Source organism: Nerophis ophidion, linkage group LG01, assembly GCF_033978795.1.
Source record: "Nerophis ophidion isolate RoL-2023_Sa linkage group LG01, RoL_Noph_v1.0, whole genome shotgun sequence".
Classification (NCBI taxonomy): domain Eukaryota; kingdom Metazoa; phylum Chordata; class Actinopteri; order Syngnathiformes; family Syngnathidae; genus Nerophis; species Nerophis ophidion.
In genome coordinates this window covers 38,013,735-38,033,734 of record NC_084611.1, presented here as the reverse complement: position 1 = coordinate 38,033,734, position 20,000 = coordinate 38,013,735, and the positions used below count along the sequence as shown (strand labels likewise).

Here is a 20,000-nt window from a genome sequence, read left to right as displayed (position 1 = left end):
AGCACTAACTCTTCCGGGATGCTACAATGTACACCCCTGTTACCCCCTAGGCCTCCCCACCTCAACCCCGCCCCCCCAACCTCGCCCACCTCAACCTCCTCATGCTCTCTCAGGAAGAGCAAGTCCCAAATTCCAAGCTGCTTTTTTTACGGCATGTTAAAAAAAAAAAATGCACTTTGTGACTTCAATAATAAATATGGCAGTGCCATGTTGGGATTTTTTGCCATGACTTGAGTTGATTTATTTTGGAAAACCTTGTTGCATTGTTTAACGCATCCAGCGGGGCATCAAAACAAAATTAGGCATAATAATGTGTTAATTCCACAACTGTACATATCAGTATCGGTTGATATCGGTAATTAAGAGTTGGACAATATCGGAATATCGGATCTCGGCACAAAAGCCATTATCGGACATCTCTAGTTTTACTTTATCTTTCAATTGTTGCTGTGTATCGTAAAATGTACTTTGATAATTCATTAGGGATTCATCCAACCTTTTAGTTACTATTTATTTTTTAAAAACAACTGGCAACAAATCTGGCATCTATTTCTGGTGTTATTATAGAGTACTCGTGTTTAGAGACTTTTTACTTCTGTCGCTCCATGGTCGCGACGAAAAGCGAGCTGCAGAGATCCTAAACGTCACACTGGCTTTATCTGCTGGGAGCCTTTCTCTCCTTGATAGCCGCTAGTGTCGTCTTCAAATGTGAAGATCGTTGTCTACGGGTATATCTCGGGTACATTACAGTACATCCACATCACGGACATGCTGCCTCCGGTCCAGACAATGCCGTGCGCATGGCTTACGTCATCACAACATTCGGTTTGGGTAGTGCTGTTCCGGTGATCAAAGTACATCTATTTTCAGTGTATCACTAGTCAATAGTGCGCAAATAATAAACTAAATAAGTAACTACATGCTGGTGTTATTGTGTATGTTAGTGGGTTATGGTGTTAATTTTTCCCATGGTCTTTAAACACACGGTGTGGGTGGAGAATGAGGACATATTGAGTATCTAAGCGTGAAACATGGAGACGTGTGCATGGAGGAAATACTTGTTGTTAGCATAAAATTGGCAATAATAGATAAAAAGAGCGTCTGACTTTCTGTGTCTTCTTCTGGATGCTAAAATACATTATATTTATTTTGTTTTCACATTCAAATAATTGATGTTTAAAGTGTGGTGGTGAATATGTTGCTGTGGCGTAACGCCACAATCAAATCCATTAGGGGAAACCCTGTTCACAGTGTCACAAGATAAGGAGACGAGTCAGTCGTCATGAGTTGTATTCTATTTATTTGCAGAGAATCCTTCGCTCCAGAAACAGGACACTTTTATGGAAAAGCTTGTCACTCAGATCATCAAAAATGTCCAAGTGAAGATCTCCAACATCCATGTTCGCTATGAGGACAATGTGAGTTCTGTTGTTGTCTTTGTGTTTGCCAGGGGTGACCAAAGTGTTGCCCAGGAAGCAACTTTTTTCCCAACTTATCATGATGTAGGAATAAAATAATTGATAATTACCTCGGACAGGGGTCGGCAACCTTTTACTCTCATGTTTCACCCTCTAAAAAATAATCTGGAGCCGCAAAACATAACACGACTTATTTGTTTTAAAAATGTCTTCCCCTCCCTTTTATTTGCCTTCCCCGCACTCATCCGGTCCTCACAGAGAGGCAGGAAGCATTTCAAAAATATTAATTAAAAAACATACTCTGAAGGGAGCCACAACAAGGATGCTGAAGAGCTGTGGGCCGCTGACCCCTGATCAATGGAAATTAGGGCCACACAGAAAAGGAAAATACTGTTATCAAGTATGGGTGAAGAAAATGTATAATCGTCCATGCATCAATTTTTTTGCACACTCTTGGTGTTTGCAGTCTAGAAGTAGAGTACAGTCAAAACACAGTTCTGACCAGAATATAAGATGTGTCAGGTTCAAGCACTGATGACATCTATTAAACAAGACAAGAAGCAAATAATCAAACAGAGACAGAATTCAATTTGGCTCAATTCAGGAGAGACGCCGGGACGCCTTCATCTTGCTTACACCCTACACAGAGGAGTTTTACGAGCCTTACTCATGGTAGGTTTAAAGAAAGCTTTTGTATTCTTGCCAGGAACTCATTTAAACACAAAGTATTGTGATGATTTAGATAGAATTATTCTGAAAGAAGACTCGTTTTTGGAAAATATATATTTAAAAAAAAAAAATCATATTTTTGATATCAGTATTTATTAGGGTTGTCTAATTTAACGAGTTAACTCATTTAATGAAAAAAATAATAATGCACTAATCATGTATAAATGGAGATTAATCACACAATTTATTTTGACCCCACATGCCTCTTTACCTGGTTTGCTGAATGGCAGCTCGGGTTTTTACACGGTCAGTGATCAGGTCAATGCATACGTCGGGTGATAAGAGGAATGGGAAGACTCCAACAGGTGTTCTCAGAGACAAATTTCACTTCAAAATAAACTCAAATGGGACTTTATATAAAATTGTTGCAAAGTTTTGGGCAAATAAATAATTTGTATTCAAGTAGAACATTAAAAACATATACCTGTATGATATTCTGACAATTGAATTGCATTTGTGTCCAAATATTTGGGTCTTTTTTATAAGGCAATTTATATTTATGTGTATTAAATACAAGGGCCTTTGTTCAGAATTTGTCAATGTTCATAAAGGTGTGCCTCAGGGATCTGTATTGGCGCACTGTTATTTATTTTAATGAATCAATGATCTTAAATAACACTTCTCTGATGCTAATATGCATTTTTATGCTGACGACGCAATTATTTATTGTTCTGGGTCATCTGTTAAACAGGTTGTTAACTCCCTGCAGAATGCTGTTGTCGCTGTGCAGAATTTCCAAACATAAGAAAGTGCCTCAAACTCCTCCGGTAGTGTACACTCTTGAAGGGAATGTCGTAGAAGTGGTGCATGAATCTAAATATTAATTGAGCACAATCTCGTTTTTAAACCTTTTGTTGATCAACTTGTGAAGAAACTAAAACTTAAATTGAGGGGTTTCTACCGTAATAAGAGATGTTGTTCTTCTTTTCGTGCAAAAAAGCGTGCTGTCTCTTGCCGCCTTTTTATCTGTGCTAGATTATGGTGATCTTTTTTATATGAATGCTACTCATTCCTGTCTTCAGATGTTGGACTGTTTACCGTGCTTCTTTGAGGTTCATCACAAACTTGTAGACCCATGAAACACCACTCTGACTTGTACTCTCGGGTGGGATGGCCTCCACTGTCCAGTAGGAGACAGTGTCGTTGGTACACTTTTATTCATAAGGCTCTTCTGGGACTATTGCCTGATTACATTTGTAGATTGATTTTACAGAGAAGTACAAACTCTTATGCACTGAGATCCAACGATCAGCTGTTGCTCTCTGTCCCGTTTGCTCGCATTGAGCAAGGGGAAAAAAGAGCTTTTGTCAATGCGGCTCCTTGTGCTTGGAACATGTTACAAAGAGACTGGAAGCTGACTGAATTTTTATCCTTAAATGCTTTTAAAAAATTAAACTGAAAGCATTAGAAGGAGCCTCAGTTATCTGTAACTGTTTTACTTGGTGTCCATCCTGTCTTTTTAATGTGTAATGTGAATGTCATTTTATGTGTAACTTTGCTGCCTCTTGGCCAGGACTCATTTGAAAAATATGTTTTTAATGTCAATGGATTTTTTTCCCTGGTTGAATAAAAAAATCTAAAATATTAGGCAGGCAAGTTTATTATTCCAAATTAAAACTAATAATTATTTGGCAGCACTGGTTTTAATTGACTATAAAGAATCATATTTCTTAGCTGCTGGACAGTGAGGATTCTGCCTCATTGATCACTATTATTTTCAAATTAGCATCATAACTCCTCTGTTATTTGTTAAGAACCTTTTTAGACACACTTTCTAGCTGGCATCTCACTAGGTGTGAGTGACAGGAAGAAAAGCTCAGACTCGCTTTGGGGTAGAAGTTGTTTGACACTACCCGTTGGTTTGCGTGTTTAAACCTGTAGGCTTTGTATACTATATTAAACATCTGGTTATTCTTCAGATTTTCTAATGGGGCATAAAAAAACACACACATATTTGGGTCAGTATGGTAACTCTTCAGGATTGGGTTAATAAAAATATGTTCCTTCTCCTTAGGTGACCAATCCATATTGTCCTTTGTCCTTTGGTGTGTCTCTGGAAAACCTCAGTCTCCAGGTAATGTCATGTGATGTCCAGCCTGTTGATTTTTTATTTTCTGTTCAGCACACAATATACTATCAATAATTTGACCCCGTAGACCTCCGACGAGAACTGGAACCCCTGTCTTTTGGATGAGAATGCCAGGCTTTTCTACAAAGTAAGACTTTCGTTAACTCATCCGCAATTGTTTTTGTATTATGATTTAATGTTTTCATGTGTCCTTGATGTGGATGTCCGAAATTGCTGCCTGAGGCTTATCAGGATGCATAGTTCTGATTGTCTGCATGTCTCCTTCCTCTTAGTTGGTTAAACTAGACAAACTGTTTGCCTACTGGAATGTCAAATCTATCCTCTTCTCCAATCGCAGTTCTGAGGAGGCATTGGTGAGTCAAATGTTTTTTTTATTAGCCTACTTGGATTCACACAGTTCCTTAGTGGATACAAAACAAAAAATGCAATGCAATTTTTCTTCCCTTGGTCTTTTTATAGATGTGCCTCCAGAAAACCATGGACATCAGTGGTGCTCTTCCCACCACCCATGATTTCAGTGAGTGTCAGGCTTTTTCTTCTGCTTCAATTAAGTAAAACATGGTAAACGTGTCGCTCTTTTAATGACAGGGCTTATACCATAGCATGCCTGTTCACTTGATATATTCTTGATCTTTCCTTCACTCAAATTATACCTTAAAATTAAATAAATGTAGGTCAATGTGGGCTTTGCAGTTAAAGGCATTGCATGCATGCACCGACTTAGGGCTGGGCGATATATCGATATACTCGATATATAGCGGGTTTGTCTCTGTACGATATAGAAAATTACTATACCGTGATATTCGAGTATATGTTCTCACGCAGCTGCATTTAGCTGCGGGTATTACACTGCATGCGTTTCCCACTCTTTGTTGTCTCTCCTTCTCACAGAGACTTAAATTAAGCGCACCTTCTTACATATGTCACGCGTGCAACATCACACGCTCCCGCGAAGCAGACAGGTAGCGACATGGTAACGTTAACTGTGATGCTAACGGTGCGGTGCGAGTGGTAATATTAGAGAGAGAGAAGGTGCAAATCTGGTAACAAATGAAGAAAGAATTAATTCCCAAGAAAAACAGCACAGGGTCCATCGTCTGGCGGTGGTTTGGCTTCATTGTTGAACAAATATGCGGCAAAAGCGTTGCTACAAAAAGTAGCACCACTGCTAATGTAGCATCATTTGAAAAGTCACCTGCAAGGTAATAAGGTGTGCTTGAAACTCTGCATGTCAACATCTCCGTTCGGTGCCACACCAACAAAATGCCGGAGCAACTATTTCCAGATCAAAACCGTATGAAAAAAATAGTCAACAACAGAAGTAGATAACGTCCGCAGGAACCTACTACATAGCAAAGGACATATACTATTTGATTTCCTACTATGCAGCTCATTTTTATTTGACAGTTATTGAAATATTTTGTGTGACATCATGCACAAAAGTGCACTTTATTTGTTTTAAACTATTGTAGTGGCGTTCAGTACAAAAAGTGCACTTTAATTCTGTGTTGTTTGAATACGTCATCTTAGTGACATGCGCAAAAGTGCACTCCTAGCTTGTTTTAAAATGTCTCTGACAATCTTGCACTTTCTGTTTTGGAAATGACATGATTGTTTGTGCCACTGCTTAATAACTTTAATAAATACAGTTTTGATCAATTGACTTAGTTGTGATATCCTTCTCTGCATGAAAGTATAAAATAAGCATTTATTAATGAAGTATGAACAACAATGTTTTAATGTAGACACAGAATCATCATACTGCTGTGATTATATGCATCAAGTGTTCATTCAAGGGTAAGGCAAAATATTGATACACATATCGTGTATCGTGACATGGCCTAAAAATATTGAGATATTAATAAAAGGCCATATCGCCCAGCCCTACACCGACTGCAACAATACTGACTGTTTAGCATTAGTCTCCAGTGATAATGATTCTTGGTATGGATATTTCAGGAATGTGAAATGTCTCCGAAAACGTGTTTTATGCATTAATTTTCATGTCAAAATATCACTTCTGCGTTATCATCGCTCTTTTCTTCTTTGTTATCTTTGGTAATCTCCTGTTAAAGTAATTTTCACATTTCTCCAGAACATTTTGGTTAAGTTCTAAACTGCATGACTTTTGGGTTGTTCGACTTGACTTTAAGGTTTCCTCAAATAGTACTAGTAAAATCAATCCTCATTTCAGAGTAAACCTAACAGAGAATTTGAGTTTTAAGCACCCTTTTTTTTTTTTCCCTCCTGCAGTTTTACGCCCAATTTCTGCGGATGCTAAACTTTGCATGAATCCCAGGTCTGATGTGGACTTTTCGTACCCCAAAATAGACCTTATGGTCAATCTCAGTGAGGTGGCTATTGAATTGAACAGGCCCCAGGTAGGCATGTGTGTTTTATTTATTTGTCAACGCCACTGTAGTAGCGCTAGTAATGGCTGTGTTCATTTTTTTTCAACAGTACATCAGTATCCTAGAACTTCTAGCCTCAGTGGACATGATGTCCCGTAACTTGCCATACAGGAAATACAGACCTGATATCTATGTTCATAACCATGCCGACCTATGGTGAGACCATCTTGGCCATCATTCCTTTGCACATCAACTGCAAAGCTTCATTTTGTTCATGTATTCTTTACAGGTGGTCGTACGTCATTACAAGTGTCCTGGAGGTGGATGTTCAGCCTCGACTGCGCATGTGGTCATGGGAACACATACGGGAGCACCGGATGATGGTGAAGCATTACCGTGGGCTTTACAAGCTCAAGATCACAAGCAAGAAACCCGGCGTGGAGCTACTCAAGGAGCTTGAGGTGGGCTTGCAGCAAGGGAAAGCGGGAATCCAGTAGTTCCCCGTCATTTATAGCTTGGTTGGTAGAGTGGCCGTGCCAGCAACTTGAGGGTTCCGGGTTCGATCCCCGCTTCCACCATCCTTGTCACCGCCGTTGTGTCCTTGGGCAAGACACTTAACCCACCTGCTCCGACTGATACCTACACTGGTTTAAATGTAACGTAGATATTGGGTTTCACTATGTAAAAGCGCTTTGAGTCATTAGAGAAAAGCGCTAAATAAATATAATTCACTTCACTCCACTATAAAACATATATTACACGAATGATGGACACACAAATAAAAATCACCTGTAAAATGGACAAGTATCACCACTGATGAATAATATCCATTTTCCATCCATTTTCTACCGCTTATTCCCTTTCGGGGTCGCGGGGGGCGCTGGCGCCTATCTCAGCTACAATCGGGCGGAAGGCGGGGTACACCCTGGACAAGTCGCCACCTCATCGCAGGGCCAACACAGACAGACAACATTCACACTCACATTCACACACTAGGGCCAATTTAGTGTTGCCAATCAACCTATCCCCAGGTGCATGTCTTTGGAGGTGGGAGGAAGCCGGAGTACCCGGAGGGAACCCACACATTCACGGGGAGAACATGCAAACTCCACACAGAAAGATCCCGAGCCTGGATTTGAACCCAGGACTGCAGGACCTTCGTATTGTGAGGCAGACGCACTAACCCCTCTGCCACCGTGATGAATAATAATGAAAGATAATGAAATTTGCACTGCCATGCATCAACAGCCAATCAGCAGAAAGTACAAGTTAAAATTGATTGCGCTCAGCCATTGGCTATGTTCAAGACCCACCATCATTGTAATGTTCGATATATCTATAAATAAAACATCAACGTTTTTAATTTTTTATGCTGGTCTTAGCAAGATCCTTTTTGGGGTATTAAAATGTTTTTAATTTATGTTCTCAGGAGTTTGAGAAGAACCTGGATATTTTTAACATCACACTGGCAAGACAGCAGGCTGAAGTGGAGGTATAGTAAGCTCTTTTTTACGAGGCATGCATAAGAATTGTATAAACCACAATACTACTTGCTGTAGTACTGCACCAAAGCATCTCATTTCTACGCAGGCAAGCAAGGCAGGCCTGCATATTTTTCGCCCAGGCCTGAAAATGGAAGAAGAGGAGACTCAAGGTTGGATCAGCTGGATGTGGAATTGGGGAGGAATGCCCGAGACCCAAACAACAGAGGCCAAACCCGGAGGTACAGCCGGTTCATGATCGGGCCGCTGCAAAAAGTAGTACAGGAGCGCACTTGTTCCCATGTTCACTTTCAATATTATGTTTCGTTTCTACGTAGCCATTGATGAGCTGTTAACCGGCACAGAAAAATTAAAGCTCTACGCTGCCATCGGATACAGTGAGAACGCAACTAACCCCAATTTTCCAAAAGATGTAAGTGTCTTCCCTTGCTCAGCACCCACATGTTGCACACAATGAGGCCATTTGCACACTATATTTAAAAATGCATAATTTTTGCTCTGTTGTCAATGGCAAGCCAAATTGTGCGCCATATTAAATAACACCACCTGAAGGTTATGTAACTGTTGCCGTTAGTTAGTTAGTTAGTTAGTTAGTTAGTCAGTTAGTTAGTTAGTTAGTTAGTTACTTAATAACGAGATAAGGAACATCTGAGATTTTGGTCTTTATCCGGTTCATTTCTACTGTGTTACCTTAAGTTTATCAATCAATCAATCAATGTTTATTTATATAGCCCTAAATCACAAGTGCCTTAAAGGGCTACACAAGCCACAACGACATCGGTTCAGAACTTTACATTTCTGTGTGTAATATGTTTATGCTAGCTTCCCGCAGAGACAAAGACAGTGGATGGCTGACAATGAATAATGTTCACTCTGTTTCTTTCATTCTGCTATGGATAGCTCAAAAAGATATTAGCGGATTTTTGTTTAATATTCAGGAATTTTTTAGAAATGTCCAAGGAACAGGTCATTAAACTTTGGGTCAGATCGGGATTATTTCTATTACGTTACTTTATGTTTATGTTACAAGCTTCAACTTTAGAAGTGTAAGCTTGCTGCCCCGCCTACACTCACACAAAGACAATAGATGACTGACAAGAGGCTTCACTCAGGCCATGTCCACACGAACACAGAGAGTTTCAAAAACACATATTTAGGATAAAACAATGTCCATCCACTCAAGTGTAGTTTCAAAACTGTCTATGTCTAGACACAAATGCATATAGCTGCTGTCATGCACATTTTGTCCAATCAGAAGCCTGAAAAAACAGCAAAATTTGACTTGAGGCCTTACACCTCCTATTATGTTTATTTTGATTGTTTTTAGATGTACAATGACATGTGCATTTATCTTTAAAACCTACCTGCCTGTTACCTGGTACCTATCTACTTAGTGCCTCGTGGCACATTCGGCCCTCACAGAGGTTCTCCACTTCTCAAGATCAGCTCCTGCAGCCCTCGCCGCCGACCATGAGTTCCATCCTGCCTCTTTCCTTTCTTTCTCAACTGTACACCTCCAGGTGGTCTTTGGTCTTCCCTTTCTTCTTTTCCCCTCTGGTGCCCAGGTCATAGCTATGCTGCAATTGCTGTTGTGGTCCTGCCCGTAGTATGTGTCCAATCATCTTCAATCTTCGTAGCTTTACATCGTCACTGAGTGGCTTCATATTCGCTCTTTCCAGCAGTTCTTCAGTACTGATGTGATCTTGCCTGCAGATTCTGAGTATTCTTCGCAGGCATTTGTTTTGGAATACGTCAACTGCCCTGTTATCTCCTCGGTTCATTTTCCAGGTTTCACACCCGTATAGCAATACTGCTACCACTGGTACAGTTTTAGTTTTGTTCTTCTTGTGATGCTGTTGGAGCTCCAGGTCTTTCCACGTCTGATGAATGTGCCTCTCGCTTTTGACAGTCTATTCCTCAGGTCCTTCATGCCGCCTCCCTCTTTACAAACTGTGGCTCCCAATTGGTGAACTGGTCTACCTTTTTGACATCTTGTTCATTGATTGGATTTTTCCTGGTTTCTTGCATTGATCCTCATTGTTTAAGGGAGCACCACCTTATTGTGATGGGGTAGTTCGTGCGCCTCCATTACCTCTACAGATATGTCGGCTGGAGTCTAGTACTCCTGGCAGGGTCTCCCATGCCGAACAGGTCAAAGAGTAGAGACCGGACCAAGTCAAGTCAAGTCAATTTTATTTATATAGCACGTTTACAACAACTTTTAAATTGAACCAAAGTGCTTTACAGGTTAAAAAAGCATAGAGCAATAGAAACAGATAGATAGAGATAGATAGTACTTTATTGATTCCTTCAGGTGAGTTCTTTCAGGAAAATTAAAATTCCAGCAGCAGTGTACAGAGTTGAGATCAATTTAAAAAAGAGTAAAAAGTAAATAATGGGGGTTTAAAAGGAAGCAAAATAGAGAAATATTACAAAAAGAATAAAAACAATGGGAATAACAATATAACGGTAAAATAAGAATATAACAAGACAATGTAGGCAGTAGTGACCATGTTATGAAAATGTATTGCACTGTTAATTTTTTGAATCCCCTGTCATCCTTGTACCCCCCACCCCCCGTCCCAGAGAGGAGTTGTACAGTCTAATGGCGTGTGGGACAAAGGAGTTCTTGAGTCTATTAGTCCTGCACTTGGGATGAAGCAGTCTAGCACTGAACAGGCTCCTCTGGCTACTGATAACGCTATGCAGAGGGTGACTGGCATCATCCAGGATGCTTACTAGTTTGTCAACAGTCCTCTTCTCTGCCACCGTCACCAGTGAGTCCAGTTTCATTCCGATTGTAGAACCGGCCCGCCTGATCAGTTTCTGAAGTCTGGAGCTGTCCTTCTTAGATGTACTGCCCCCCCAGCACACTACCATGTAGAACAGAACACTGGCAACCACAGACTGGTAGTACATCCACAGGAGTTTTCTACAAATGTTGAAGGAGTGCAGTCTCCTGAGGAAGTACAGCCTGCTCTGTCCTTTCTTGTACTGGTGGTCCGTGTTAACAGTCCAGTCCAGCTTATTGTCCACCCAAACCCCGAGGTACTTGAATGAGTCCACGGTCTGTACCTCAACTCCCTCGATCACAATAGGTTGTGACCGTGGACTCGACCTCCCAAAGTCAATGACCAGCTCCTTGGTCTTTGACGGATTGAGCTGCAAGAGGTTCGTGTGGCACCACACAACAAAGTCCCTCACCAGGTTCCGAAACTCCTCCTCTCTGCCGTCCCTGATGCACCCGACGATGGCTGTGTCATCCGTGTACTTCTGGATGTGACACAGCTCTGAGTTGTAGCAGAAGTCAGCGGTGTACAGGGTGAAGAGAAGAGGGGCCAGCACCGTTCCCTGCGGTGCTCCGGTGCTGCTGATCACAGTGTCAGACGTGATGTCCTTCAGTCTGACGTACTGTGGCCTGTCGGTGAGGTAGTTCGAAATCCAGGCAACCAGGCAGGGGTCCACTCGCATTTTGTAGAGCTTGTCCTGAAGGAGGCGGGGCTGGATGGTATTAAAGGCACTCGAGAAGTCCAGGGACAGGATCCTCACAGTGCCATTTCCCTTATCCAGGTGTGAGTGGGCTCGATGCAGCAGGTAAAGGATAGCATCCTCCACACCAACGCCTTCCTGGTACGCAAACTGCAGGCTGTCCTGGGCATGTTGCACCTGTGGTCTGAGGAGGCTGAGAAATAGCCGCTCCAATGTCTTCATTAGATGAGAGGTGAGCGCCACTGGTCTGTAGTCGTTCAGCTCACTGGGGCAGTTCTTTTTGGGAACTGGAACGATGCATGACGTCTTCCAGAGGGTGGGCACTCTTCCCAGCTGCAGGCTGAGGTTGAAGATCCTTTGAAGTGGTTCACCCAGTTCTGCAGCTCAGGTCTTCAGGAGTCGGGGGCACAGCTTGTCTGGGCCTGCTGCTTTCCTTGGCTGTAGCTTCTTCAGTTGACCTCTGACCTGGTCTGCAGAGATGACTAATGTCTGCGTAGAGGTGGTGGAGGGGGGTGCTGCCATGGCTGGGGGGGGGATGTGCGTTGAGGGGAGCAGAACAGGGGGTGGCTGTGATGGGGAGTGGGGGACGGAGAGGACACGGGCTGGTTAAACCGGTTAAAGAAGTTATTCATCTCATTGGCCCTCTCTATTGTCCCCACAACAGCTCTGGTCTTTGTCTTGTGGCCTGTGAAAGAACATAAACATAAACAAAGAACATAAACAAAGAATGAGCCAAACAAAAAATTGCTAAAAGCAATACGGTAAAAGGGGTCGAATAAAAAGTAAAACATTTGCTAAATAAAAATCATAGTAATAAAAAGTGCGACAATTAGAAAAAATAAAACTAAAGCGAAGGAGTGGGGTGGTAGGACTAGAAATGGTGGCCTAGTGGGCAGACTCAGCTCAGGTCAAAGGGCAGCAAGAAGAGGTAGGTCTTAAGAAGGGTTTTGAAAACCCCCAGCCTCTGGGCTGACCTAATGTGGAGCGGAAGGCTGTTCCAGAGCTTAGGGGCGGCAACAGAAAAGGCTCTTTCCCCTCTGGTCTTTAGCCTGGATCTAGGGACCGCCAACAGCAGTTGGTCAGCTGACATTAGGGCTCTAGATGAGGTATGATGATGCAGAAGCTCGTTCAGGTATTGTGGGGCCAGACCATTTAGGAATTTAAAAACAATTACAAGTAATTTCAAATCAATGCATTAACGGACCAAGAGCGATACCACCAGTCTTTCAGGTTAGGGGTTGGGCTGAAGGCAAATAACCCGCTCCCGTAAAAAAGAGTTTATTACAGAAACCCACAGCAGAGCAAATTCTCTACCGGGAAACGCTGTAGCCAGTCCTCGAAATGAGAGAGACACCATGAGAACCAAGGCCCAAAGCCAACAGAAACAACGGAACAAAACCGGGAGAGTAGGACTCAATATCAAAACCTGCCTGCACCTACACAGAACCCTGGGAACATTATTAAATAGCGAATTCACGCCTGTGCTGCTGAAACCCAACACTCATAGAATTCTAACTTGTTCAGCAATTTGGTAATGTATTACATGTCCAGTGATGTGTACATTATTTCTAAAATCAGCGCGCACTAACGAAACCCTTTGGCATGTTTAAGTGCCTATATAAAGTGCACAGACGTGCGTGTGCCACTGTAAAACTCGTAGGATTATAAAGCATTAAATCGATATCGTGATATGGTACATGTTTAATGAAGTGTTTGTTGTTTTTAATACCAGTACACACAACAAGGAGGACGCTATTTTTTAGTTGTTTGGTCGCTTTTTACTACAAAAAAGGACGCAAGACACGTGAGTTAACTTCATGATTTGTCGTTAAGTAGGGACTAAACACATACAATAATGTTGCACCTTTCTTATGAAAAACAGCAAAAAGTCTTGCTTGTCAAGGTTGTTCCATCAGGTGGAGGTTCGACAATGATAGTGTCCAAAACAGCTGGAGTGTCGCAAAACCCATTTTGAATGATTTTTATTAGAAGATAGATGCATGTTTACGTTCATACATACATTAAGTCTTCTTATAGTGTGTTTAAACCCAGCAAGGCAGTGTTGTTGAGCTTGGAAATGACAGCGTACAACCGTGACGTCATCACAAGTCTCCATTTGTGCCGCAAACATGCATACACTAAGTCAGGGGTCGGGAACCTTTTTTGGCCAAGAGAGCCATGAAAGCCAAAGATTTTAAAATATATTTCCGTGAGAGCCATATAATATTTTTTAACACTGAATACAACTAAATGCATGCATTTTAAATTAATAACATTTTTAGATTACAATACATCTCTTATTATTTTTAATAACATTTTTATTCTGAAGCTAATCAATAATAAATTAAATACTTGTTACCAATAATGCGACTTCTTGAACAGGTGCGGCAGAAAATGGATGGATGGATGGTTTAAAATGCATGAGAATGTTTTATATTTTGAACGTTATTTTTAACACTGTGATTACCAGCAAAATTATTCATTACTTATTGTGTTAAGCAAAGTCAGCTAAGATTTATCTTAGAGCCGGATGCAGCCATCAAAAGAGCCATAGGTTCTCTACCCCTGCGCTAAGTGGAGAGTTTTGGATTTGTACACTTTGGGCAGGGTTTGAAAGACACAAGTATGTGTCTGCGTGTGGACAAAAAGCCCAAACGCGGAGATAAGTATGCGTTTATTAAGTATCGGTGTTCGTGTGGACATGGCCCCTGCCATGTCAGCGCAAAACGTTACACGCAAATTTTGATTACATTTTCAGGAAATGTCAGAAATGGAATAAGGAGCAAGTGATTTCATTTTGGATCACTGAATGGTCTGGCAAAGGTCCACACTATCCGAGCGTAGTTTGTTAGTGTTATATAAAGATTGTTGTTTTTGGTTATTACATTCGGATGCAACGGTACGTCATAATCCAGACAGTTGTGAGGTAGTTGCATTTCCTGTTCCTCACTCAATGTTTCACTTGTTTTTTCACCATTTTTGGGACTTTTCCCGAAAAGTATTTCTTCAAGTTTTTGACTGGCTAAAATGTCCGTTTAAAGTCAGGTGCTTTGTTGTATACTTGCCGACTTTGGAATGTGTACATTCTTTGATCTGAGTGAAAAATTGTTTAATCATACATCAGTGTTTTTCAACCTTTTTTAAGCCAAGGCACATTTTTTCAATCAATCAATCAATCAATCAATCAATCAATCAATCAATGTTTATTTAATTTATATAGCCCTAAATCACCAGTGTCTCAAAGGGCTTTTTGCATTGAAAAATTCTGGAGGCACACCACCAGCAGAAATCACCCCAAAAACGAAACTCAGTTGACAGTAAAAAATCGTCGTAAATGTTGGATATGACTTTAAACCAAGCATGCATCCCTATATCTCTTGTCTCAAAGTTGATGTACTGTCACGATCTGTCATCACACCGTAACTTATTTTAAGTTTTTTGCTGTTTTCCTGTATGTAGTGTTTTAGTGCTTTTCCTTTTTTTGTGGTATTTTCTGTAGCAGTTTCATGTCTTCCTTTGAGCGATATTTCCCGCATCTACTTTGTTTTAACTATCAAAAATATTTCATTTGTTTTTATCCTTCTTTGTGGGGACATTGTTGATTGTCATGTCATGTTCGGATGTACATTGTGGACGCCGTCTTTGCTCCGCAGTAAGTTTTTGATGTCGTCCAGCATTCTGTTTTTGTTTACTTTGTAGCCAGTTCAGTTTTAGTTTCGTTCTGCATAGCCTTCCCTAAGCTTCAATGTCTTTTCTTAGGGGCACTTGCCTTTTGTTTATTTTTGGTTTGAGCATTAGACACCTTTTTACCTGCACACTGCCTCCCGCTGTTGCCGACTTCTACAAAGCCATTAGCTACCGGCTGCCACCTACTGATATGGAAGAGAATTACACGGTTTCTCAGCTGAGCTTTAGACAGCACCGACACTCAACAGCAACACATCATTTGCACACTATAAATACTGGTTTGCAAAAAAGATTTTTAACCCAAATAGGTGAATTTAGCTAATATCCCACGGCACACCAGACTGTATCTCACGGCACAGTAGTTGAAAACACTGACATACATTGACATCCCTTTTACCACGCACAGTACTTTCATAGTTTTTACCCCGTTTTTATACTCTAGTTTGAGGATATGAAGATGAATTTCCACATGGACAAGCTGAGCCTGTCCCTCAAGAACAGCAAGGAGAAAAAGGAAATCATCAAGCTGACTGTTGGGGAGCTGATGTCTGATCTGACGCAGAGATCTGGAGCACAAGCCCTAAAGTATGTCTAATTTTTTACACTCATCATAAAGACACAGCTCTGGAAAATGCAAACAATTCCCAGGAAATGCTTTATTATTTAAAAGAAAATGTACTTTTTTCTTTTTTAACAGATTCACAGCCCTGGTTAGTTCGTTCGAGGTCACTGGTCTCGCGGATGACCGGCAGCCCCCAATCCTCCTGTCGTCGACGGCAGACATGGCATCAGGAATCCCCCTGCTCAACATTTTGTTTGAGACCAACCCAGCAGATGAAAGTGCCAATCAGCGCTTCCATGCCGAATCGCAGGCACTGGAAATAATCTACGATGCCGTGAGTGGCATTCACGCAGTGGTTTTCCTTTAGTCTTTGCAGCGTAAATAGTGTAATATGTTGAATATATTTTTTGGGCAGATAACAGTAAATGCCATGTCAGCCTTCTTTATGCCACCTGATGACCTTCAGCTGGACGAGCTCACCAACGCTACGTTAATGAAATTGGAGCAGTTCAGAGACCGCACAGCTACTGGTCAGTAAATACATACGTTTATTAGAAGAAAAAAAGCCTTTAAGTTGCAAAACACTTTCCCCTAGATAGGTGCACCTTTTAGTAGTTGGCCTTGTCTATGGTGTAAGCCTGTGGTTCTCAACTTTTTTTCAGTGATGTACCCCTAGTGAACATTTTTTTGACTTGAGTACCCCCTAATCAGAGCAAAGCATTTTTGGTTTAAAAAAAGAGATAAAGAAGTAAAACACACCACTATGTCATCAGTTTCTGATTTATTAAATTGTATAACAGTGCAAAATATTCCTCATTTGTAGTGGTCTTTCTTGAACTATTTGGAAAAAAATATATAAAAATAACTAAAAACTTGTTGAAAAATAAACAATTGATGCAATTATAAAGAAAGATTTCTACACATAGAAGTAATCATCAACTTAAAGTGCCCTCTTTGGGGATTTTAATAGAGATCCATCTGGATTCATGAACTTAATTCTAAAAGTTTCTTCACAAAAAAAGAAGTCTTTAACATCAGTATTTATGGAACATGTCCACAAAAAAATCTATCTGTCAACACTGAATATTGCATTGTTGCATTTTTTCACAGTTTATGAACTTACATTCATATTTGTTGCAGTATTATTCAATAAATATATTTATAAAGGATTTTTTTAATTGTTGCTATTTTTAGAATATTTTTGAAAAATCTCACGTACCCCTTGGCATACCTTCAAGTACCCCGAAGGGTACGTGTACCCTCATTTGAGAACCACTGGTGTAAGCTATAGTACATCAGGAGGGCTGAAAGTGACTTTTTTTTTAATAACTAGAGTTTGATTTTGGGAAACCTGTTTTTGTCTCATTTAGGCCAACCAATGGGTTACCTTACCATTGCACTCCTAGTGTGGAAGGAATAAAGATACAGATTTTTGACATTATTGTTTAATCTGTACTTGAGTATGTGTGATTTATTATTGATTTATAGACTGTTTATATCACACCTCTATGGCAGAAAAAAATAAAATAAAAAAAAATAAATGTCTTTACACAAACAATATCATATACTTCAATCCTTTGATGTGCCACACAATGTTAGTAAATCTAAGTGAAAATATCTCATCTAATAATCAGAATTAATCTCTTGACATTACTAATGAAAATGTAAAAAAAAAAAACATTGATAATTTTAACAATAATAAAGGAGTTATTGTGCCTGTCTCTTTTTTTTATTTTAGGTCTAATGTATGTGATAGAGACACAAAAGGTTCTGGACCTCAATGTGAACCTGATGGCCTCTTACGTCATCATTCCACAGACTGGATTCTACGACGGCACTCAGAACATTATGCTGCTGGATCTTGGACACTTACAGGTAGGCAAAGGGCAAATATTAATAAGTAAGTCAATTTAACAGAGAGTAGTGACCGTTTGACAACATTCATCAAGATTGTGGTTTTCCTGACAGAAATGACATTGAGGCTAACAGTTGCTGGCTTGCGAAAATTGTTTTTGTGTTTGTTTTTGTAGATGACCAGTCAAAGCAAGAAGCATCTTCCACAGCTCACCGTGGGCTCCAGCAAATTGGAAGACATCATGTTGAGAGCTTATGACGGCTTTGACATCCAGCTCAACAACCTGCAGTTCCTTTACAGTAAACCAGGTGGATGCACAACCTACTCTGGACAGTGTGCTGCAGAGAGGCTGTTACTTTTGAAATTATACACAAAAAAATATATTTTTTTACCTAGAGGGGAACTGCCCTTATTTTGGTTCACAATCATTATGAGAGACAAAAACACATGGTTTAGTTTTTTTTTTTTTTGGCATTCTAACCCTTAATGATTATCTCGTTCTAGGTTGCTTGCACCGCAGCTTATAGTTTAGGTTTTTTTTGCATTCTAACTAGAGATGTCCGATAATATCGGAGAGCCAATAGTATCGGCCGATAAATGCTTTATAATGTAATATCGGATATAATCGGTTTCGGTTTCAAAATTATCGGTATCTGTTTCAAAAAGTAAAATGTATGACTTTAATAACCCGCTGTGTACACGGACATAGGGTGAAGTACAGTGCGCCAATAAATCTTGAAGGCACTGCCTTTGTGTGCCGGCCCAATTACATAATATCTACGGCTCCTCACACACGCAAACACACACACACAGGTGATTGCAACGCATACTTGGTCAACAGCCATAAACTGAGGGTGGCCATATAAACAACTTAAACAGTGTTACAAATATGCGCCACACTGTGAACCCACACCAAACAAGAATGGCAAACACATTTCGGGAGAACATCCACACCGTAACACAACAAAAACACAACAGAACAAATACCCGGAACCCCTTACAGCACTAACTCTTCCGGGACGCTACAATATACACCCCCGCTACTCCCTACCCCCCACCTCAACCCCGCCCCCCCAATCCCGCCTACCTCAACCTCCTCATGCTCTCTCAGGGAGAGCATGTCCCAAATTCCAAGCTGCTGTTTTGAGGCATGTTAAAAAAAATAATAAGGCACTTTGTGACTTTAATAATAAATATGGCAGTGCCATGATGGCATTTTTTTTACATAACGTGAGTTGATTTTATCTTGGAAAACCTTGTCACATTGTTTAATGCATCCAGCGGGGCATCACAACAAAATTAGGCAAAATAATGTGTAAATTCCATGACTGTATATATCGATATCTGTATCGGTTCCACAGTGTCGGAATAATATAGACAAAAAAGCCATTATCGCACATCCCTAATAACTAACTCACAATGATCAGCTCGTTTTAGGTGGCTTGCAATGCAGCTAATGGGAGCAATATGTTCTGCCTTTAAATCACTCTAAAAATGCATCCGAAAAACTGCCAACAATACTAAACTTTATGTTCCGTAACTTGTATAATAACCACGCTGTAGTGACATAGTTATTGCACGAGCAAACACAGAGGAACTGTTTTTCTTGTGTAGTAACACATCGCCTTGCGACGGCTATAAACTAGCGTCTGCATCAGCAGCTGAATGGTTTTTGAGCTTGTACTGCACAACACAATGCTATTTGATGACACCAATCTGTACGGGCTGAAAAACATGAAAAATCAAGTTACTGTATCTATAAAGTAGTAGTCCACATTTCATGTTTTGTTTGCACGCAGCTAGCTTGACAGCGTATGTACTGTAGCTGTACTAACAAGCATGGCGTTCTGCAAGCATTATGATATATATATATATTAATTATACGTATATATATGTATATATATATATATATGTATGTGTGTGTGTGTATGGTGACTCACTCGATAGACATTTGTCCGGTTGGTTAAGCTGGCCTGGGACGTTGTTATCCAGTTGATTTTTGGTAAACACTCAATTTCTGTCGACATACCTTGGTTCAAAGCTCCACATTTACACCGTAATCAAGTCACGCCAGTCCTGACTCGGTCAGGCTTCCCGTCTGCTCCAACGTCTTTTCGTGCCCGCTAAGCTTCTATAACCAGCAGTGCATCCTCCATATATTCATCTTTAAAAACTTATGGTTGTTAATCTTCATTTGTCTAAAAATAGCTATCTTCCTCGTCTATTACTAAGTCTGCCATGATAATGAGCACACGCATTTGTTTCAGGTAATAGGAACACACTTTTCTCATTTTCCTCATAGGTACACTTCAACTGTG

General features: G+C 40.5%; 1 protein-coding gene across 2 annotated transcripts in view; it reads left to right on the top strand.

Annotated features, from left to right (window-relative positions):
* vps13a (vacuolar protein sorting 13 homolog A) overlaps positions 1–20,000 on the top strand; it is an 89,794-nt gene that overhangs the window by 9,787 nt on the left and 60,007 nt on the right. For both annotated transcript variants that reach the window (XM_061902109.1, XM_061902100.1), the window contains exons 6-21: positions 1,309–1,418; positions 4,162–4,221; positions 4,304–4,363; positions 4,509–4,589; positions 4,696–4,753; positions 6,490–6,617; positions 6,697–6,803; positions 6,877–7,048; positions 8,017–8,079; positions 8,178–8,310; positions 8,407–8,501; positions 15,708–15,850; positions 15,963–16,161; positions 16,243–16,357; positions 17,566–17,702; positions 17,858–17,990. In XM_061902109.1, the coding sequence (XP_061758093.1) occupies positions 1,309–1,418; positions 4,162–4,221; positions 4,304–4,363; positions 4,509–4,589; positions 4,696–4,753; positions 6,490–6,617; positions 6,697–6,803; positions 6,877–7,048; positions 8,017–8,079; positions 8,178–8,310; positions 8,407–8,501; positions 15,708–15,850; positions 15,963–16,161; positions 16,243–16,357; positions 17,566–17,702; positions 17,858–17,990 (1,794 nt within the window). The remainder of the gene's footprint in view (positions 1–1,308; positions 1,419–4,161; positions 4,222–4,303; positions 4,364–4,508; positions 4,590–4,695; positions 4,754–6,489; positions 6,618–6,696; positions 6,804–6,876; positions 7,049–8,016; positions 8,080–8,177; positions 8,311–8,406; positions 8,502–15,707; positions 15,851–15,962; positions 16,162–16,242; positions 16,358–17,565; positions 17,703–17,857; positions 17,991–20,000) is intronic.